Below are 23,390 nucleotides of genomic sequence, written 5' to 3'. Positions count from 1 at the left end.
GCAGTCTCACTCTGACATTGAGGGAACCCTTATTCAACCTCCTCTGCATGTCGCTGTGGTCTATCTGGAGCTCATCAGGCTGGTTGCCCATCCAAAAAAGGATGATTTTGACCTTTTGGTGGATAACAGAACTTTTTTAAGTTTTTTTATCCCACTTTACCAGTACTGCAGGTGCCCCAAATTTTCCAGTATATGCCTTAATAGAAGGCCTTAGAAGCCTGAATCGGCCATTCAGGGTTGGGTTCTGGCACTTAGCAACTGGTTACAGAGATACTGGTGGTCTCATTTTAACTGTCTGATCAGGCCCTTCGCAACAACACCAAGTATGTCCCAATCGGACTTTCATAGCCCAAGCAGCAAGATCAAACACACTACCATTTCTTGTATGTCAATGAAGCACAGCAGCACTGAACACTGACCATTTTGCGAGCTGTAGGGTGGAGTTAAAAGTTCATGCATGGGTCAGTTTTCTTGTCAGGTGTTCCCCTTTCAAAGGTGCCATGCATGAGTGCAACAAACTAACCTGTGTGCAAATGGAAGGAAAAACAACTGTTTTGCAAAATGGTGGATTTTTCTTCACAACTCCATTCAAAGTTATTGCAGTGCCCTAAAGAAAACAACCTTTGGGACCAATTAAGGCTTATGGTGGAAGGTAGGAGTGGCCTTTCAGAACATTGGTGGTCTTTTTTCGATCGTCTTATTGGATTCTTTCCAACAGTGTTAAGCTTTGCTCAAAAGAATGCTCCAACTCTGAGAGGGCCCTACAAACACACTCCCTTTTTGGACCTGTTCTACTTAGAGTGTGTTTTCAGTTAACTATTAAACAGCTCTCTCCCAGCCCATGGAGCTGATAGCGACCCCATATTCATAGAGTGCCTTCCTCTTGCAACCTAAATCATGTGTGACAGTTTTGGTAAGTCTACATTAAGTGGAATTATCGCAGGTCTCTTTTTTGCAGCAATACATCTTCTGGTGCTCCTTTAACCCTATTTGGATCTGTAAGGGTTGACAGAATTGGTTGAGTTTGTCATAGAAGGCTGATTTTCAGAAATGTTGTTGTGGGTGAGAGACTAAGTGGATTCTGTGGCTTTGGTATCTCTGGGTCGTTTTAGCTGGGCATGACAGAGGCAAGAAAGGGCAAATAATTGAACCTTTGACACCTCATAATTCAAAGACACCATGTCTGAGCAAGGCCAAAATCGGTATACAGCTTCCCCGGCAAAGCCCCTACAAACATGTGAAATACCAGCTCTCAAGGAACTTCCTACAGCTACTTCTGGCTGGCAACATGCTAGCCGTTAGCCGCTAATGGGGTTATGTTCAACAACTCCTGGAGATGCCACTCCATGAGTTGGGTCGAAATCCTTTGCTGGGAACTGCCTCAAAAAGGAGGAAAACCCCAAAGGTCACGAAAGGTCAGCAATTACATTGGCCTCCTTCAGCCACGTAGACTCACAGAATCTGGCTGCAAAACTCAACATTTAACTAAAAAGTAGTGTAGTGTCATTCTACACAGGTTGGTGTCACAGTGGAGCCTGGGTGGGTCATTGTTCTGGTGTCCGCCATGTCCTAATGGGGTCAGAGGCCCAAAGGCAGTCTCACTCTGATATTGAGGGAACCCTTATTCAACCTCCTCTGCATGTCGCTGTGGTCTATCTGGAGCTCATCATGCTGGTCGCCCATCCCCCTTTCACAGTACTGCAGGTGCCCCAAGGTTTCCAGCTTATGCCTTAATAGAAGGCCTCAGAAGCCTGAATCGGCCATTTAGGGTTAGGTTTTGGCACTAAGCAACTGGTTAAGGAGATACTGGTGGTTTCATTTTAACTGTCTGATCAGGCCCTTCGCAACAACACCAAGTATGCCCCAATCGGACTTTCATAGCCCAAGCAGCAAGGTTAAACACAGTACCATTTCTTGAATCTTAATGAAGCACAGCAGCTTTGAAGATGGATGATTTTGCGGGCTGTAGGATGGATTTGAGTCTGGGTTGATTATCTTTGGAGCCTATTAGCTGTTCTTGAGGAGTAGTTCCCCTAATAAACCTAATATGTATATCCATTGCTCACTTAAAGTACAATAATGTTGTGCAGCAATGTTAGGAATATATTATTACCTAGTAGATGCCTAAAACCAGGTAAAACATTTATTTTAAGAACAGGCAGAAATAAAATACAAAGTTTAAAATGTCTTAGTTCTGAATGGACTTAATTATTTTTGTGTAGTGGGGGAAATCACACTGAAATGTAGCGGAGGCTGAGGTCCAAGAGATGAGCTAAAACAAACTCTCTTTGGATTAAGATTATCAGATGTTTTTCTTCTTTTTTTTTTACAACCAATTTTTTGCATCTGTAGTTTATTTCAATTAAGTAATCTTACACATGTAATATGATGTGCATGCATTTATATCAATGTTTACACACAATATTATTTAACAAGTCACTCCTAAAAGTTACATACCCAAAGAAATAAACTATGTGTAGTTATTACATCTTTAAAATCAAGTTACTGTGACTTATAATGTCTTCCATTTCGATTTAGATTTTAGCAGACCACAGAAAAGTGTAAGGGAGGGGGAGGGGAGCCTTCAGTTGAACACCTGCACTGCTGACCTTTCAACAAGCCTAGTTGAATTCATGGGAAATGGGAATCTGTTAAACTAATACAAAATGGATCTATGCAATGTCTTCAAATGATTCTGCATCATGTAAAAAAACATGTCTAAAATTCTAGTTCAACAAGATAATATGTTAGTAAAACTAGTTGTTGTTTTTTTTTTTATAAATTTTCTTCCAACAAGCACATTTGCCAATAGAACTAAACATTCGTACAGGTCTTAAACGCATCTCAAGAAATGTATCAAAAGTCACTTGCAGCAGGAGCAGAAACAGGAGCCAGGTCAAGAAACAAGTCTTGTAATCGGAGATAACAGCATTTTTTCCGAAATCTTGGGAAACATCATAGAAGGTATGATTTTTTTTATTTGCATATCAAACCTGTTGTTGCTTTCTGCTAATAAGACAGGGAGGGTTGCTTTGTAAAGCAGTTCATATGATGTGATTTTTACACCCACAGCCCTGCAGTGTCTGTTGTTCTAATTACTACTCTGCAATAAAAACAATGCAGTAGAAAAGCTTAAAATACTGTAGTGGTGTGCTATGTTGAGTTTGTGTAGAGCTCCACTTGCTTTCTGAGTTAGGCTAATCAGATGCTAACTGTGCTGAGTGCACCGGGAGTTGAGGCTTCATTTACAGCTTTGGCAGCTTGAAGTGCTACAAACTTGTATATAATATATTGGTTTTAAGGGTGTAAATGTATTTTTTAATACCTGCTGTGAATAACCTTAAGTGCTTTGCATGTTTTGTTAAACATAATCAACATTTACTCAACCATAGACTTTGTACATTTTGGCTTTTGAAAGCTGCTGCAAAAATGTGTTTTATTTATATTAAAAATATATGATATGATATAAATATGATATTTATATGAAAGAGTTTATTTCTGTTTTTATATTTATGCAATGGTTTTCTCTGCAGATAATGATCAGCAAAACAAAGGAAGGATGAGGGAAGGAAAGGGTATGTTTACTTTTTCTATATTGTTATTATTATTATTTATTTATTTTATTTTCACAACAAAATATAAAAAACAGAATCCTGTTTCACTAAAAGAGAAGAAAATGTGATGGACAACTGCCAAAAAACCCTCAAGGGGCTTAATGAGTGGCAGTCTCCATACTAACAAATATATTTCAAGAAGAAAAAGAGAAAAAACAACAACAACAAACAACAACATTTCAATATATAAAACAGTTAAACATTTAATTTAGACCACAAATCTATATGGAAAATTTAGACAACTAAGTAGCAGCAACTTTCCTCTCCGTTTAAATTCTTCTTTAGAAAGATCTGTCAGTGATGTGGGAAGACTGTTCCATATCATTGATCCTCTGTATAATAACTGTGTTTGAGTTGTACAAGAGTAAGGAGGCCTGATAAGACAACTACTACGAGTTGGATACTGGTGAAATTCATTATTAAAAGTAAAAATATTACAAAAGTGCTGAGGAAGTAACTTTTTTATAGACCTATAAACGAATAAAGCTATTTGAAGTTGATTCACTTGATAAACACTAAGAATACTTGCCTGAGCAAACAGTGGTTGTGAGGGGTGTCTACGATTTACACAAAATATTAGCCTTAAAGCTCGCTTCTGAAGTCGAAAAACAGATTCCAGTTTAGTTGGGTGGGTACTAGCCCAACCAACATTACAGTAATTGATATATGGATATAACATTGAATAATATAACATAATTGCAACTTTTTTGTTAATCAGGTGACAGATTTTTCCTAGTATACCAACCACTTTGGCTAGTTTTGTACTTATGGCACTAATGTGGGGTTTCCAGGATAAAGAATCATCTAGAATAACACCAAGGAAACGAGCAGATCTAACATTAATAGAAATATTATCAATTTGAATTTTCAATTGGAGGTTTAAACGTATCAAACTTATAACCAAAAAATATATAACTTATTTTTTTATGTTAAGTGACAATTTGTTGGACTTGAACCAATAGGATAACTTGTCAAGTTCTTCATTAACTACCTTTATTAAAATTTCAGGATTTTTATGGGAGTAATACACACTTGTATCGTCTGCAAATAAGATTTTAGAAAGTTTATCTGAAACATTAGGGAGGTCTTTAACATATATTAAAAATAACAAGGGACCAAAGATGGCCTCCTTATGGTAAACCGCACTAAAGAGTATATGAACTATAGAACATAGAACTTTACATTAGTGCTGCCAAACAAAATTTTATTCTTGCTTAACTCTTATCTCTGTGCTGTTTGTCACAGCTTGCAACATTTTGCATTTTTGACATACTCTCACCTACCCCTTATGATACCTCTGAACACAGCCATTATTGTCTAAAATGCTGGCAACCATCTCTGAGCACACCCTTAAGTGAAAATGTCCAAACTGTTCCCAAAGTGTCAATATTTAGTGTGACTATTATTTTTCTACCAATGCCTTTGCATGGATTTCATTAGAGCTTCACATGTTTCCACTGGAATCCTTTTTCACTCTTCTGTGATGACATCCCGTTACCCTCAGTCTCTTCTGGCAAGGCAGTGGTCATCTTGTGAGTGTGTAAAGCGTAGTTATGTTTGAATACTGCTTTAATCTCTGGACACTGTTGCAACAGGTCTTTAAAAGTGGGGCGTGTGAAATGAGAAAGGAGCATTAGTTAGAACTTTTATATTATGGACATATACAAGTTCTAACTAATGCTCCTCTCTCATTTCACACAATTTCAAAGTTTTGTAAATTCCTACAGAACACTTTTGCTACACAGGTTTATTTCTTTAATGTCTTTTAAACATAGGGGTGTTAAGGTGACAGGCATGTTCTTTTGTTCTAGAACTTGATGCAGTGACCCTAAGATCTCCAAGTGAGAACCAAGGAGAACCATCAAAGCAGTCTAAGCAGGCAGGAAAAACTGGTAAGCTTTTTTATTTAAACTATTGGATTCTTTGTTTTGATAATCCTTAATGCATTTTTTTAATTTGATTTCCCTTTTTGTAATATTAAAGTATAAAACCGAAATGAGTTTTTTTAAATAAGTCCAGTCATATGAGAACTGAATTGGAGTCATCAGCCTTTAGCTGGTGTTCTAATTTATTTTTTTTGTGATATCAGTGAGACTTCAGAGATATGTTCCTTCTGATATACTGACAGTCCAGTGGCAAAATATCAAATGCTTTTTTTTCCAAGTAGCGGCACAGGAAATTGTCCCAAAACGGGGTTTTACTAGTTCACCAGTCTGACAGAAATAATCCACAGTGATTTGTAAAACTTGCAAGGAACCGGTAAAAACAAAGTCTGGTAACGCAACCAACTTGTTTCATTACGTAAACTGCTCACACCCGCAGCAGCGCGAGCTGTTTTAGCCCCGCCCCGCTCCGCGTCATCTTCGGAGAAATCTTATGGAGCTTCTTCCAAAACAAAGCAGGTATAGCAGCTAAACTGAGCTCCCTTCTTTGTGATAAAATGGTATTGGTGTATTTATTTTGGTAATTTTACTGGTCACTTTAGTTTATTCTTTGTCAGTATTTAATAACATAACTCAGGTCTCTTAAGTTATTTTTCTTAAAAAATATCTGTTATGGTTAAAGTTGGTTAAAAAAGATTTAATTGAAATTCTGTGTCTGTGTTCTTTATTAAAATGAAATAATTTAGCAATATCATAAAATATCCAGGCAGAGCTGCACATAAAATATGATATTAAATATTTTCAATAATTATCGATATCGATCAATATGCATTTTTTATCGATAAACTTTTTTTCTATATCGTTCAGCCCTAGTACAACAGTTACTATTGAATTAGCTTGTAAAGCGCAGTGCCTCACCGCACAGAGACATCACAGGATGTGATGTCAGGTGGACATTTTTCCCCAAATATGGGCAATAATGGCCGCCCCCCCTACACAGTGATCAAGAGACAATTTATGCTTTTATTTTCTTATTGATTAATGCTAAATTCATTTAATCACCACGGGCGTATTAGTTTAAGGTATAGTTAATGATTCACTGATTTTCCCTTGTTGACTGGACTGGTCCTTTAAAAAAACTTATAATAGAAATTTCATGAATTTGATATATCACAAGCAGTTGGACATAAAAATATAATGATGCTCAAGGGCCCAGTTTTTGTCTCTCTATGCACTAAAAATTTTGTTATGTGCTTAAAGACAGCAGAGTGAGAAGAACTGGGCATTTTGCCCCCAGAAACCCAAGTTTAGAACAACCTATTACCCATTTTCCATTCATGGTTCCAGCAGTACATGGCTCCACTCAGCTCGGCAGACTGCTGCGGTTCATATGCAATTAAACTTGCATATGAACCTTTTCTAGAGAGTTGGGGTCTCTGGTATGCCCAAGTGGGAGGTTCTTGTTGTGTGGAAGGAGTTTATGTGAGATATTATTGGTCAGTTTGACTATTGTCGTTGATTGGTTGTATTGACTTGCCATGTTAGGTACACTGAAATGTAATTTAACTAAAAATGTAATTTAATGTATGACAAACATGCAAACAAATAAGAGATCAGGTAGAATGCAACCACGTTTTCACACCAATGTATGGTAAACTGGTCATTTTGGCTGTAAATTAATCTATTGCTACCTTAATGTTTAAACTGATAAAATCATTGTGTCGAGATTGAGGTTTGGTATAATGGTTAAGAATTTAGATGACAAACCTTTGTTAATACATTGATGTAATGTAAATATTACCTACAATGCAAAAAATGCTAAAATGGTTTGAAGTATATTCTTTATTTGTGTTGCAGGCAAAGATCAGGATGTGAATAGACCAGCTATTGAACCTACATCTCATCGACGGCTTTGGAGTAAGGCCGAAAAGGCATCAGTATGGCAACAGCTTTGCCAATATGTAACCTTAGAGAGTTCCTGGTAAAGAACCATGTCTTGAAGCACTTAAAGTTGAGCCTGCACTGACAAGCCAAACTTGGAAAGACATAAAAAACAAGTTTACAATACTATTACTGTTCAAAAGCCGAAAAAACATTCTACATTAGATATGGTCAATCTTACATTGTTTGGTTAAAACTACAAAAAAAGTTGTAAGCAGTGCATATTTGGCAATGGTCCTTTGCCTAGTGTTTGGACAGCAGCACAAATATGTATTTTTGTTCCATAAACAAATAAAATAGTTTGCATTCGGTCTCCACATTGTGTTCTTTAGTATTTAAAATGTTTATCTTAGTTCACAAAGCCTGTATAATGTAGTTAAATTGGCACTACTATATCTATAAAGGACAGTATATGTGAGAAGATATGATGCCGGGGGTTAAGGAAAAAAATAATTAATTATTAGAAGCTTAGAATGGCTTTTTTGATGAAAGAAAGCTTGGCTGTTGGTGAGAAAAAACACACCCAAATCTACCTGGCAACAACAACTGGTCCACACAAGTCCACAAGAAAAAGATTTATTTTATTTTGAGCTTTTGGTTATCTAAGGTCACATTCTGAATCTACATTTTTTTCTAGTGGTGGCAATGTGTTTTGCACTGTTCTATATGCAGTGGAAGTAGTGGTCCACACAATGAACTATGAGGACGGAGTCCACACAATGTATTAAAGACATGTATGTGTGTGTGTGTGTGTGTGTGTGTGTGTGTGTGTGTGTGTGTGTGTGTGTGTGGTAGCGGCAGGTGTAGAGGGGGGTCCAAAAACACTGTGTTGTCCCGGGCCCTAGCAAAGCTGTCAGCTGGCCCGGAGGTAGCTCTCAAGACTGGTCAAGGTCTCCTCGTCCAGTTTGTTTTCTCATGAAATATGAGACAATTGTTAATGTTTAGACCTTACTTTGTTTAATTTTCTATTATTGGCTTGTTCTTACCTGGGTGAATCTAATTCAAACTACATGTATACCGCCATTTTTACTTACACACAGCTCTCGCGAGAACTCAGCAGCTCATTTCCGCCGCACCAACACAAAACTTCTTTGAATAGCTCAAGGACCCTTCATTACTTTCCATTTAAATTATACTTAGCCTGCTTACTAACTTGGGTTTGTGGCTCTATAAGACTGTAAGGTATCTTGTATAATCTAGTCATAGCCTACAGTTGCTGTTACATCTTGCCAAGTTTGTGAAAAATGGCTTCTACTTGAGTTTAAATGTGAAGAAATTAAGTGTATCTTATGAAACATCAACTTCTGGCACAACTATAGAGTATGCACGTTATTTATAATGTCCCCTTATTTTCCACGGTGGGGTAAATTGAGATGAATGATGTAAAATCGATTTTTCCAGTGCATCAGGATCGGGTAAGTTGGTTTTGCCATGACATTACTATCAATTCTAAATCCTGATGCTTAATCCACAGTAAATGAGTGCCTGCAAAAGCTTAAACAATATTTGATGTATCAGTCAGCAAATATGTCTGACTACCCTTCTGGTGGAGCCAATTCAAGCATTCGGCAAGCCAGCCTGAGTGAATCTTTATCAGTACTGATAGTATAACACAGCATGAGAATGACCTGCTTTATTATTGTGTCAGTGCTGCATTATTTGACTTGCACGGTTAGCCTCTGTGTGTAGTGTGTGTGGTATATATGGCATCACCAGCTTGTGACGCTTATATTTTGTGGCATGTCCAAAAGCAACCCCCAGCAACCTCCCTTAGCTGAAGATCAAATTGGGACTTAGAGCAAATGTATAAAGGTGGCACCAAAAACGGAAACATGTCCCTTTGCTCCATTAATTCAACAGTATGTTTAGAAATTAAGCTAAAACAGAAAATCAGCCAACTGTCAGTTTAAGTCTGGTTTATAATAATAATGATCATAGTAACCCAAGCTTAATCTTAGTAGAAAGTGCTAGTCAAAGGTGCCATAACATCACTGTATAAACCATTTCATGCAGCTATTGCTGCATATGGAAATTCTCCAAAAAATATAATTTAAAAAATGTCATCTCATGTCATCTCTCATAAAAGGGTTGATTGTGGTAATGATATGCAGCTTTACCTTGCTATCTTCACATTGATTGGCTACAACCATATTTGGAGAACCAGTTAAACCCGCAAGCACCAATTTCATTGGTATAATGCTATATGAGGCCACATTAAGTCCTCCACTCCAGCCACATGAGGTCCATTATATACATTGGTATACTGGACCTCAGGTGACTGGAGTGTGTCAGCAGTTCCTGCAAGACGAAGGAATTGATTGTATGGACCTGTTCACCAGACCTGAATCCAATTAAGCACATCTGGAACATCATGTCTGGTTCCATCCACCAACGCCACATTGCACCATAGACTGTCCAGGAGTTGATGAAAACGTTAGTCCAGGTCTGGGAGGAGATCCCTCAGGAGACCATCCCCCACCTCATAAGTAGCATTCCCAGGCATTGTAGGGAGGTCATACAGGCATGTGGAGGACACACACACTACTGAGCCTTATTTTGACTTGTTTTAAGGACATTACATCAAAGTTGGATCTGCCTGTAGTGTGTTTTTCCCCTTTCATGAGTGTGGCTCCAAATCCAGACCGCTATGAGTTAATAAATTTGATTGATTTCAGTCTGTCAGAAATCTGTACTGTTGTTTGGTTTCTGCAATGTAGGAGTCTGAGGAGTCCTTGCTGCATCAGATACACAACGGCGCTAAGCTGTGGTTTGCGTTTTCTGTCTTCGGGATGAACCAGATTTTGTCTGATGGTGTTATTAGATTTTAAATTTGCCTGTATGCTGTAATTTGAGATAATTCTCCAGAGTTTCTCAGAAAAACTACACATATATGGAATGCTAGTGCTTTTGCTTCTGTCTGTGTTCTCCTCTGTGTTAGACCCAGTGTTGTTTTATATGTTAATTTTGTAAGCTGACCTGAAAAACACTCAGTTTAGATAACAACATGCTTGAAGTTATTTCCTGACGTGCTTGTGTTGTTTTTGTTTCGCCTCTGTAAAAGAGGCAATGTTTCCATCCGATAACTCAGAGATATGATAACAGAAAGTTTGTGTTCCAGTGGCCGAAAGTACTCAAAATTAACATCTTGATCTGTGTGTGCATGTTTCCAGTAAACTTCCGTGTTAAAACTCCCTTCTTCCTCAATGTGCCCAGCTCTGCTAAAGTGAGCAAAAGGAACATAGAGGTGAGTGGTAGAGGAATATCTGAGAGGGAGTTGAAATTTGAAGTAGATCAGAAAGATAGGGAGGGGCAAGATTGTGAATGACAGGAGAATTTTCAACTGGATTCTGAACTTGACAGGGAGTCAGTGAGGGCAAAATGTTGTTGTTGGCATTCTCTCTGGTAAACCTGATGTTGCTGTCCACTGAGTTGATGTAGTTAGTCAATGTCTCAATTTTTATGGTTTGGATTTTGACCCAAGTGTTATCCCAGGATGACAAAACATGCCGGAAGCATGGCAGAACTCTAAAACCTTGCTAATGAGGTGGTCAGGAACGTACAGGCGGTTCTTGAGGCAGGTCTCTTCTGAGAGCCCCACTGACCTCCCTTTCCAAATCGATCATTGTGATCGCGCACCTTACAGAGTCCGGGAGCACAAACTCCTCTGCACCACTGGTACTCTCCTTGTCTGCCTCATACATCCTGGAGAGAATGTTGGGCTTAACATTCTTGGTCCCGGGTCTGTAGAGAGTGAGAAGTTGAATCGCCTGAAGAAAAGTGCCCATCTCGCCTGTCTGGAATTCAATCTCTTAGCGGACTTGAAATATTCCAAGTTCTTATTCAGCCAATGCCTCCACTCCTCCAAGGCTAACTTGACAGCAAGCAGTTCACGGTCCCCCACATGGTAATTCTTCTCTGCACTGGACAGACTTCTCGAAAACAAAGTGTACGGATGGACTCTGCCATCCAATGACTCATGACTGAAAATGGCTCCGACCCCTGTGCTAGAGGCATCCACCTCGACAATGAATTGTCTAGTAGTCGGGGGAAATCAAAACCGCAGCTGATGTGAATAAGTCCTTAAGCTTGAGAAGGCCTGCTCATTCCAAGCAAATCTAATCTTAGAGGATGTGAGGACATGTAGAGGGGCAGCTACCGTACTATAGTTCCTTATAAACCTCCGATAGAAATGAGCAAATCCTAGGAATCTCTGAAGCTGCTGAGGATCCTTAGGAGTGGACCACTCAGTAACTGCACTAACCTTGGCTGGGTCCTTAACAATATGATCAGGTGAAATCACAAACCCCTGGAACAACATCGTAGAAACGTGAAACTCACATTTCTCTGCTTAAACGAAAAGTTCTTTCTGTAACAACCGAAGCAGAACGGATCTGACATGTTTCCTGTGAGCCTCCAAATCCTTAGAGTAGATGATAATATCGTCAAGGTAGACAAACACCCAGTGACCAACCTAATATCCCAGCACTTCATTAACTAAATGTTTGAAAACATCAGGGGCGATAGTGAGACCAAAGGCATAACTAAATACTCATAGTGACCAGTGGGGGTGGTGAAGGCTGTCTTCCACTCATCTCCCTCTCTGATCCGTACTAGATGGTAAGCATTACGTAGATCCAACTTAGTGAATATTTTAGCCCCTCAAATTAGGAAAGCAGAGTTTATCAAAGGAATAGGATAGCGATTCTTTACCATAATCTCAGGCAGACCTCAGTAATCTATACAGGGCCTGTGAGAACCGTCCTTCTTACCCACAAAACCCCCCCCCCCCCCCCCCCCCAGAAGATGAAGAGGGATGGATAATACCTGCCCGTAGGGAATCAGAAATGTACCTCTGCATTGCCTGAGATTTGGTAACAAATAATGAATACAATCTACCCTTAGTGGGTGTAGAACCAGGCAGTAAATCAATACCACAGTCAAAAAGGCGGTGTGGAGGTAGAGCTGTGGCCCTACACTTGTTAAATACCTCCTTAAGATCATGATAATCAGACGGGACCTTTGAAAAGTCTGGGTAAACCTCCTACACCTCATTACCCGGAACCTACAGAGGCTGAGCAGACCGTAAACTCGGGCGGTGATAAGCACAGCTCCTGATTGGCCGAGGCAGCGGCACATGACGCAGTTTCAGGAGCTGACATAGGCAGAAGTTCCGGAGCGGGTGCTGCTTGCTCACGTAAGTGGGACAATATCTCCCGAACTCCACTTTCAAGTTGTGAAATAGACTGCTCTACTCCAGCACGCCACTGACTGTCTGGAGATGGATCCATGTTTACGGCCAGATTATTCTCTAATGAAAGGATTTTACGGATCCAGTTTTCGATTCAGACAAACAGTTTTTTAATATCTGCGTCAGCGCTTCGGGAAGGACCTCTTCTCTGCGCACAGTCCGGGGAGAGTCACAAGCAGAGAACCCAGCCGGCTGGCTGTCGGGTGTGTGCAGCTGCTGCTGCTGCGGAAGTTTTCGTGAGGAACTCCAGCAGAGGCCGGTGGTCAGAAAACAGGCAGAGGATCTGAGCTGTGGAGGTGATCATAGGCAGGATGAGCCAGATGCCGAAGTCGATCACAAGGTCCGAGGTCAGAGCCAGGAGATCAGACGTCCAATGAAGCGCCAGAGGAAAATCCAGAACTAGGTCGAGGCACAGAGCTTTGTTTATTTTTGTCAGCTGTTGCAGGAAAGCTGACGCGAGACGGCGCAGATCGGTCGCCTTCCCTCACCAGACAAGCTGGGAGCTCAGAGACTGCATGCCGGACCTCTGACCGGCCTACACCGACCACATTTCTGCAAGCCCCGGGGCTGTTAGCCCACTGCTGAAATAACCAACGTTTTCCTGGACCACTTCTTTTCCTTGGATGCCCAAAGTGAACCGAACTCACACGAGGCACCAACAGGTTTGGCAGAGAAACAAACAGGGAAAGTTAAATGGTTTATTTAGAAGGTTTACGTAATGCATTTACATGGTGTTTTAAAACACATGGAGCTGACCGACATAGCTGGCGTTAGCATTTTGAGACCATGCTATTGCCGATGTAATTCGAGTGTGTTTTTATGGTTAGAACAATCGTTATCTCCACAAGGGTTTTATACACGGATGGGATATTGATGTTTGTGTTACCCGGTCCACTCATCACGATGAAGATAAAGCCGAAGCTTTTTAAAATTAGAGCTGAATGTCCGCTAGCCTAAATGCTATTAGCTTCCAGTAACTTCCAGCTTCCCAGATGTGACTACGATTTGTTTCAAACACAAGGTGTGTTTCGCTTCGCTCCACTATCGTTCGATGGTGCTAGGAGGGTTATTGCCGCCTTAATATGGAATATATCGATGTAAAGGCGTGTTGTTTAGCCGATTTTAGCGACCGATCGCTACAGCGCCCCTTAGCCTCCCGGAGGTATAATTGCATTAATACAATCAAGCGTCCCTAAAGTTATTGATTTTACTGAGAAAATCTTTCTTTAAAATGTTATTTTATCAAATAATGTTTTGTTTAACTCAGGATTAGCATGGGTCGAAACACATACCAAATGTTGTTATGAATTAGTGAAGCTAATTTAACGTCAATTCACATTCTTTAAGATGAACTTTGGTTCTTTAACTCAGATTTGCAGTGAACCAGGATTCACTGAATTATTCTGATGATGCTGATGATCAACCACTTTGTTTTGTCTTTTGTTTCTTTTGTATGTACATAGTTCCTTAGCTTCTTTTTATCTTAACTTTGCTTAGTAGTTTTAGTTAAGTTTCACTAGCCTCGTATAGAAGATTTGTTTATTGGAATATAGTTAAAAATTCAGATAAACAGCGTTATATAGTGATGTTCTCTGGATGTTCATTTTATTTCTGTTAATAAATTCTTGAACTTGAAGAGAACTTGTCACTCCTTATTCTATGTGTGTGTGCAGAGTTTGCTGTTAAAAGACCGCCAGTGCTCAAATTCATCCCTTTCAACTATTGTCCTGATATCAGCTCTAGAGCTGATATTCACCGGACAATACCTAACTGGCAGAGAGTTATTTACTAAACATTAAATAACTTTAAAACAGTGTGTAATTACACAACGTTCATGGTGTCTCTGGGTGGGCGATTGTAAACACAGCTTGTGTACTGCACACATATGAGAATATCACCTGTGACATTTTTAGACTTTTAGAAAAAATAAAAGTTAACTAAAAATGTTCCCAGGTAGTGATAATCCACTAAATCCAGATGCTGTGACGTGTTCTCATGTTTGCATAACCACAATTCTTAAATGAAAAGTCCAAAGTTATGCGCTTTCAAAATTAACTTCCAGTCCAGAGGAGTTAGATGCTCCAATATCTAACCTCAAATCCTCTGCATATTTGTCAAATAAAACATTTTAAGATCTTATTTTGTGTTGTGTAGAACAGATTTTTTTTCCAGATTTAACTCCTAGTTAATCTGAGGTGCCACCCTGTTCATGTGGAGAGGGCGGGGTGGGGTGGGTGGTCGGGGGGGGTACTCATAAACCTAAAAATGTTAATTTCCATTAAAAGAAAGGTGAGAAGCTTAAGCTTAAAAACCTTGTAATTTCTTAAAAGGTTAAGCCTTGTGCAAATGCTATTAAATCCTAAAGAAAGGTCAAAGCAGGCGCTACAGAGCTCATAATTCCTAAAGGTTTAGCATCGTAACACTGAAAGAATAGTGTTGTCATAAGCCGCATGTTGAACGGTCAACTTGCGCACCTGTTTCTACACACACACACACACACACACACAAATAAGTATGTTTAAACATAAATGCATAGCTAGGCATGCACTGACTGGATCTTAGGTTATTTTGAAAGTTTTGTCATAACTTGTATTTGTTTTGTGTTAGCAACATGGAGCCAGAGCGTCTCTAATCTGAAGCTATACCTGTGGTTGATTTTGCAAACATAGAGAGGCAGAAGGTTGTAGTTGCCAACCTCATCAGTTTATCTGCAGATGAGTGGAATAATTTAAATAGTTTCAACCTTGCTACATGCGATGAAAAGATTAAGCAACTAATGAATTTTATCGAAATCTGATTACAGATGTTCTTTGCCAGATCACTCTGTTGCATCAGCGAAAATCCCAACTGAAAGCTAAACAGTATTTTCAGTTGCAGGTTGAGCATCAGCTGGTTTTAGACAGAGTGAGTGCTGCCAAACTTGAGCTCTCAAAGGCCGAGGTGAAGATGGAGGAAGCTGAAGCTGAGACAGAGGAACTCGAAGCTCACTGTTTTACCAGAGAAGTGATTCCCCCACCCTTCAAGTGAAATCCTCACATGATCAACCCCAGCAAGTGGACTCTTTGCCAGAGCTAGAATCACAGAACAGCTCTGCAGTTTCTAACGCAGCACCTACAACAGAGCCAGTCTTGCCAAAATTTAGAACAGAACCTCTACAATTTGAGTTTACAGAAAGTACTTCCACAGACTCCATGGGGTGGTCAGACTGTCCACAGTGTGATTGTGTAATTGCACAACACCTGGATATTCATTTGTTTCTGTTAATAAATTCTTATACTTGAAAAGAAGTTGTCCCTCATGTATTCCATGTGTGTGAGTTTGCTGTTAAAAGAATGCCAGTGCTTGAATCACCGTTTCAGCTATTGTTCCTGATATCAGCTGGTTGGCTGACATTCACCAGACAATACCTAACAGACCAAGAGTTATTTAATGCATATTAAATAACTTAAAAACATGCATAATTGCATTGGTCCTATCTTTTAGTGATTCATCATGTCTCAGCTGAGTCCTGACAGTGTTCACTCTCTCTCATGTAGGAAGGCAGGTTAAAGGGGACATCAAAGGAAACAATGGTTTCAACTGTCTCAGGTCAAGTCTCAGGTTTTGGCTTTTGGAAATGAAGTCTGTTGAATTTTATATTTGGTGTGGAGCATATCCAACCAGCGAAGCCAAAATCCTTTTACAATGTTGCATGTGACAGAGGTAATACTGCTGACAATGGGTCTAAGTAGTACCTCTTGTTTGTGTATTTTGGGAAGTTCATATATATGACCAGTTATAAAATGACTTCTCCAAGTGTGGTCAACTCAAAGAGCTACATTTTATAACCTACGTAAGTTGACTGTCAGGGGAGGGTTAGAGCTGAGGAGGGATAAGAGATTTGTAGAAAAAAAAACATAATGCTGTGTCTTATATACCGTTGCAGTAGATACAGTTGTTTTATTTCATTATTTTTGGTTCATGTACAGCACTTTGAATGTCTTGTTAATGAAAAGTGCTATATAAATAAACTTACCTTATCTTACCTTATGTTTACTTTTAGTCATTAATTAATCAATTTAATTATTATTGATTGTCAATAAAAAAGTAAAAATAAATTTATAAATATGCATCTCAAAAATCCAGGTACAAAAAAACACCAGAAATTGGATAGGTCCTCTGTATGGGTTCTTTGTTAAAACGTTTCATCTCTTGTCAAAGATAATTCTTCACTGAAGAGAGACTTTTCTTCAAGACTACGAGAGTCTTGGGCAAGAAAAGTAAGACTTAGAAAAATTAAAAGATACTAAAAGTATCTTTTAATTTTTTTAATTAAATTAATTAGTTTAATTAGTAAGAGTCTAGCTTTTACTAATCTACCATGGGCAACATGTTTCCAGCAGACTGAACTCTGCTAAAGAAGCTACACCCACACAAATTTCCCCTTGCCTGCTGTGTTGCTCCACCTTTTCTCTAAAAAGATGCAACAAAATATGTTACCCAGTGTCAGATTAGTAAAACGCCCTGATTGTACTGGTTGTTCAAGGCATTCAGTAAATTCTTCACCAGGTAAGAAAATCTAACACGTACAGTTTATTAGAAAGGTTAAGATAAATATTCTTGCTTCGCTAATTCATCAAAAATTGTGTGTTTCTTAATTAATCCCAGATTGCTGTAATTCCAATATTTATTACAATATAAAGGGTTAATCTAAGTAAATATGAATATGCAATCCGGTGCGACTTCTTTTTTCAAAAAAGAAAACAATCTTTCAGCAGGTATTAAACATACTGTTCTTAAAAATCTTCATTTGTTGTATGAATTTTGTTATGCTCTGGTGTAGGTTGTAAACCATTTTTGCCCCCTGAACAGGTCCTTTGGTGAGCAGAAAAATATTCATACTTAACAGAAATAAAGGCTTGAAAGCATCAGTCTGTGTATAATAGTTTCCCAGAGTGAACTGAGTTACAGAAGTAAATGAACATCCTAATAATATTCAAATTCACCTTCATTTGCACTTTTGTATGTCTTTCCTGATACAGGCTATTGTGAAGAATATTCACATTAAAAAAAAGAAAATCGTTTAAAGAACACAAAATAAAACATCAGGCTTTCAACTTTTCTTTGTATCGTGGTTGATACGTTAGACCAAAATATACATTTTCCTGATGTATTCATTTGTATGATGTAAATTGTATGTTTAGAAAAATTCTGACTTTGTGGAAGAGATAGAGATCTCTGAAATATTTGTATCAAAAATTATACATTTGTAGCAATAGTAAAAGATGATACACATTTCTTACAAAATAATGCTGGAAAGTGTGTGTCAGTCATTTTATATATCATTTAAAATAACAACAGGTTGTAGTTCCATGGGATCAGTTGTGTGGAAGAAGCATCAGTAGCAATCTGTATAGATTGCAGTGTATGAAGAGGAGGGGAACTCTGGTCCAAGAATTAGGTGAACAAGTTTAACAAGGTGTACAATCTTAGACTGCACTTTTTTGTATTTTCCATAACCAACTCCATTCCTTGCATTTACCATTTTGCAATGAAAATGACTCATTACTCCATTCATATATTAGCAAAAGTTTCAGCTCAGTCACAGTGGGCAGTCCAATTCCAGTATACTTAGGGTATAAAACGGGTGTTTTCTTTCAGGCAAACCTTGCTCAACACTCCAGCATAGTTATTCTGAGAGAGAGGGGTGAGAGCAGGACCAAAACTGTGACAGATCCCTGCTCTTTGGTGCGAAGAGCAGTGATGGGTTTTTACAGGCCTGCAGCCCCCACAGAGATCAATTTAACCTCCTTTTTCTGAATACATAATGTATTAACTACTTTCAGGATTGAAGGACAATATTACCCAGTATAACAAAAAGTGTTTTTGAATGGTAAATGGTAAATGGACTGAACTTATATAGCGCTTTTCCAGTCATGCTGACCACCCAAAGCGCTGTACACTATAGCCACATTCACCCAGTCGCTCTCACTAACGCGCACACATTTATACACCAAGACGCAGCTCGGTAATATGATTACCAACTATAGCTTTAAAACCATGTTAAACATTTAGATTTGTTGTCATGGTCACATAATGAAAATAAAGATTCTTGATTCTTTGACAGATAAAATGGGAAAAGGCGATGCACCTCCTCCATTTACTTCAGATATCCCAGCGCCACCATATCCTGGTCCCCCTTTGGTCCACAATGTAGTCCTCAATAAGCCTGAACTCCAGCCTGTTGCCCAACAGTACCAGCAACCTGTTGCTCAGCAATATCTCCAGCCTGTTGCTCAACAGTACCAGCAACCTGTTGCTCAGCAATATATCCAGCCTGTTGCTCAGCAGTATCAGCAACCTGTTGCTCAGCAATATATCCAGCCTGTTGCTCAGCAAAATCCCCAGCCTGGTAAGAAATCACAGAAAACTCACTGAAAATGAGTTTTAAGTTTAAAATGGAGACTAAATCTCCAGAGCTAGTGCTGTCTCTTTAACAAAGTGCGATTGACAGTGACCCAACAGGTGGCTCCACATGTGAGGCCCACTGATGCTCCGGGAAGAATACAATGTCGATATTGCCAGACCACGGTTGTGACGTCAACCGAATCCAAAGTGGGCTTGTGCACCTGGTTAACTTTTGGAGGGCTTTTTATTTTTGGGTAAGTGAAAATAATAACATAAAATACTCATGCTGCCGGGCGGTTGGCCTAAATTGTGATATGCGTTACTGACAGTATAAGGGAATGAATGATTGGGTTGCCACTATACAATTATAAGATTGACATGTAAACCTTAACATAAACTTGGATACAAGGTGGACAACAATGATATTCTACTAATACAATTTTTTGAGAATTTGAGTATCGTATATCTAGTGATACATCAAATATTGACGGTAGTCTTAAAGGGGTCATGACAACAAATTTAATTTTTCTGAGGCTTTGGGGGTATAATTTTATCTGTTGTGTAATGATGAGGTCATTTGAATTTCAGAAATTTGTATCAAAGGACCTGCTCAGGGTTGGTCAGCTTTATCCATTTGCTGAAAAGAGGTCAGATGAGAAAAAAGTTACATTTTCTACATAGGGTATTTTGCATGTTATTCATATTCTGCAATCAAAGCACACGATCAAGCAAACAGACTTCCCCAGTTACTGCCAGTAGCAGTAACACCATAACAATGGATTTGTGACGGAGCTTTGCGGCAAGAACAGAGATGTGGATGGAGGGGGAAAGTGGTGTGGGGGGCTGCTTTTGACCGGTTTCCCAAATATGGTTGTAGCCAATCAGAGTGAAGTCAACCAGGTAGAGCTGCATATCATTACTGCACCCAACCCTTTTAGTGAGGAGGGACATTTGGCCTGACAAAACAACAAGTTAACATTATTTTTTTAAATGAAATTCTTTAGAGAATTTACACATGTAGCAATATCAGCTACATGAAATGTTTTTTAGTGATGTCATGGCACCTTTAAAAGAGAATCCTAAGGCCAACAAAAGCAGACCTTTAGTTCTTTAATTAAATGTCTTTCAGTTTGCTGTCTTTCTATTCTTAGCACAATTGGCGATCTTCAAAGAATAGGCATTTAAACACCATTGCACATAAATAGTGAATAGTAGAGGATTGTAAACAAGTGCAGGAGCAAAAGTTTAAAGCCCATATTAAAAGGCTAATACAGAATTAACTCAAGATTTATCATGCATGATTTAAAAATCTCAAAACTCAACCATTAATTTGAGTTCATGATCATAATATTTGGACTAAAGTTTTGCTTTCTTTCTTACAACTTGAAAGACAACTCATGGTAAATCAAAGATAGTTAGCTTACCAGCTTTAACAAGTAACACATCAATGCATAGAATAAATTAACATTCTGTCTTTTTATCCTTTTCTCCACACCAGAATCTGGCCCTTCTGTTTGATCCCCTTCTGTGCGCCACCTTGCAAGGATGTGCAGCATTCCTGCCCGACATGCAACAACGTTCTTTACATCTACAAACGCTGCTAAAGAATAATGTTGAATCCTGCATTGAGTGAAATGTCTGCTGAACCTCTATTAAGTTGGACTGTAAATACATTTAGTAAGTTTCCCCAATGTGTTTTAACAAATCATTAAAATGTGACATAACTTTTGCTGTGCTGTGACTGAGGTTGCATTTTTAAAGGATTTGATATTTTATTTGAGTATAATTATTGAGCACACGATCAGAATAATTTTTCTTTACATTAAATCTTTAAGTAAAGCTTTGCTCAATATTAAATGGCTTCAATACTGATAATTGACAACTTTTGTTGAAATATTTTTGTCATACGTTAACATTAAAAAGAGTTTTATTATTGACCTTGAGAAATATTAACAACATTTTTGTAACATTAAACAGTATGCTAAAAAGATTGAGAGATATTTAAACTTAAATTTCATGAAACATTCAGATTAAAGTATATTTTTTATCAAAAATGAAACACAAAAAATATTTAATAACTATGCTGAATTAGATCACATAGACATTTACATTTACTTGATTATTACTTTAAAACACATTCTTCAATCATGAATAATCAATGGTTAAAGTGAATGCCGGTCCTCACTAAAATGTATTTTTTTACTTTTTTGTTTCTTTAATTATTTTGAGATTGCATAAAAATTAAGATCAAGTATAACCATTTTTAAATTAAAATGTAATGTGATGTGTATATTTTATTCTTTGATTGGGGTCAGGATGTGGTTTTGTTTACCAAAGTAGATTTCTTTTATTATAAAAATACATTTGATGATTGTTCAAAAACATAATCATTCTCAATATGTGTAAATCAATAAAACAAGGTGCTAAAATAATTTTTAAAGATCTGAAATGTTTTTTTTCTTTACTTTTTCATTTTCCCTTACACTGTAATAAGTGTTTTTGAGCATGTATGTATGTATGTATGTATGTATGTATGTATGTATGTATGTATGTATGTATGTATGGGACTGTTCTTCTTACAGAAGTTTCTTACCTTTTATATTGTAAAAAAGTAAAAAACAAAACAACTGGACTTTTTTCTGAAGTTTGAAGACGTTTCGCTTCCTATCCCGGAAGCTTTCTCAGTTCAAAAAGTCTGGAGTAATTTGGAGTTGCAAGCTTTATACTACTGCCCAACAAAGGCCTTGAAATGGCTTAGATAACATTCAAATTGAACTGAAACAGGTCCACCCCTTAGTAATGGGGAGTCGTTAAAGTAATTGTATGCCTGCAGATTGAACCGAAACTGGTCCACTCCTCTTTAACAGGGAGTTGTTAGGGTCATTATTGGCCTGGATTACAGGAACGATGTTTTGATCACCCGGGTGAGGATTGAGGTGATGATTGGCCAGAATAAACCCTATAGCTGTATTGTAAGTTTTTGAGAGTTGGAATCTAAACCCCCCTCCTCTGTTTAAGGTTGTTTTTTTCTCTCTTAACGTAGATGGCTTCCTTCACACCCCTTTCAAACCATCTGTCTTCTTTGTCTAAAATGTGAACATTTTGGTCCTCAAAAGAGTGTCCTTTGTCCTTTAGGCGTAAGTGGACAGCAGAGTCTTGTCCTGAGGAGGTAGCTCTCCTGTGTTGAGCCATGCGTCTATGGAGAGGATGTTTGGTTTCTCCAATATAAGGATCAGAACATTCCTTACTGCACTGAATTGAATACACCACTCCGCTCATCTTAGGTTTGGTTGTTTTTTCCTTAGGATGCACCATCCTCTGTCTGAGGGTCCTGGTTGAAATGTACTGGGATTTTGTGTAAAGGCCGCCTGATGTCAGGCGGCCATTATTGCCCAAATATGGGCAATAATGGCTGCCCCCATACACAATGATCCAGACGACAATTTATGCTTTTATTTTCTTTTTGATTAACGCTAAATTCATTAAATAACCACAAACATATTAGTTTTAGTTATAGCTAATGATCCCCTGATTTTTTCTTGTTGACCGGACTTCCCCTTTAAAGTTCGATGAGAGTAAGACTGAGGTCATGGTTTTTAGCGGCAGAGTTGAGACTCCCTCCATTGAGCTAGGTTACCTATCCCAGTACAAGAAGTCAACCATCACAAACCTTGGTGTTAAAGTGGAGGCCAATCTTAAATTTGACAGCCAGATTAGAGCATGTGTAAAGACAAGCTTTTTACATTTAAGGCAGTCTGCCAAAATAAAGCACATTCTTTCTAAAGAACATTCAGAGACGGTAATCCATGACTTTATCATTACTCGGCTGGATTACTGTAATGCACTTTATGTGGATGTTAGTGGCTCCTGAGTTACCCAACTACAGAGAGTGCAAAACGCTGTGGCACTTCGTTTGTGGGGCACTTGCAAATATGAGCGTCTTACCCCTATCTTAGCTTCACTCCATTGGCTCCATATAAATTTTAGGATTCAATTTAAAGTTAAAGTTTGCTGTGTTTGGTTTTGTTGATGATAAACTAGTCGCGCCGGCGCCTGAACCCAGGTCTCTCTCTCTCTCTCTCTCTCTCTCTCTCTCTCTCTCTCTCTCTCTCTCTCTCTCTCTCTCTCTCTCTCTCTCTACGTTCAGATTCCCGGTATTTCCTGGACCTATCTAACATTCCTGGTATGTTAGATAGGTCATCAGGGCCGCCTCCTTACGCACCACACGCAAGGTCGTAGGTCATATGTCGTCACAGTCGCCGTCTTGGGAAAGGACCAAGTAGCTCGAAGCGGTTAGCCCTAGGTGGTTGTGAAATA

The 23,390-nt window shown here is 38.6% G+C and overlaps 1 protein-coding gene and 1 long non-coding RNA gene across 2 annotated transcripts; both read left to right on the top strand.

The window, feature by feature from the left end:
* Positions 1-2,145: 2,145 nt before the first annotated feature.
* Positions 2,146-8,031, top strand: LOC118562439. Its single transcript, XR_004930618.1, has 4 exons — positions 2,146-2,964; positions 3,534-3,575; positions 5,426-5,506; positions 7,355-8,031. It is a non-coding gene; the product is annotated as an uncharacterized LOC118562439 (long non-coding RNA).
* A 10,765-nt stretch (positions 8,032-18,796) lies between these two features.
* LOC105920057 (cell death-inducing p53-target protein 1 homolog) lies at positions 18,797-20,808 on the top strand. Its single transcript, XM_021312325.2, has 3 exons — positions 18,797-19,077; positions 19,180-19,327; positions 20,572-20,808. Exons 1-3 carry the CDS (start codon positions 18,798-18,800, stop codon positions 20,675-20,677), a joined length of 534 nt encoding a protein of 177 aa, XP_021168000.2. The 5' UTR covers position 18,797; the 3' UTR covers positions 20,678-20,808.
* Positions 20,809-23,390: the final 2,582 nt, after the last annotated feature.

The sequence above is a fragment of the Fundulus heteroclitus genome, unplaced genomic scaffold, assembly GCF_011125445.2.
Source record: "Fundulus heteroclitus isolate FHET01 unplaced genomic scaffold, MU-UCD_Fhet_4.1 scaffold_92, whole genome shotgun sequence".
In the NCBI taxonomy this organism is placed as follows: domain Eukaryota; kingdom Metazoa; phylum Chordata; class Actinopteri; order Cyprinodontiformes; family Fundulidae; genus Fundulus; species Fundulus heteroclitus.
The sequence above is the reverse complement of the archived record's forward strand: the minus strand, read 5'-3'. Positions and strand labels throughout refer to the sequence as shown.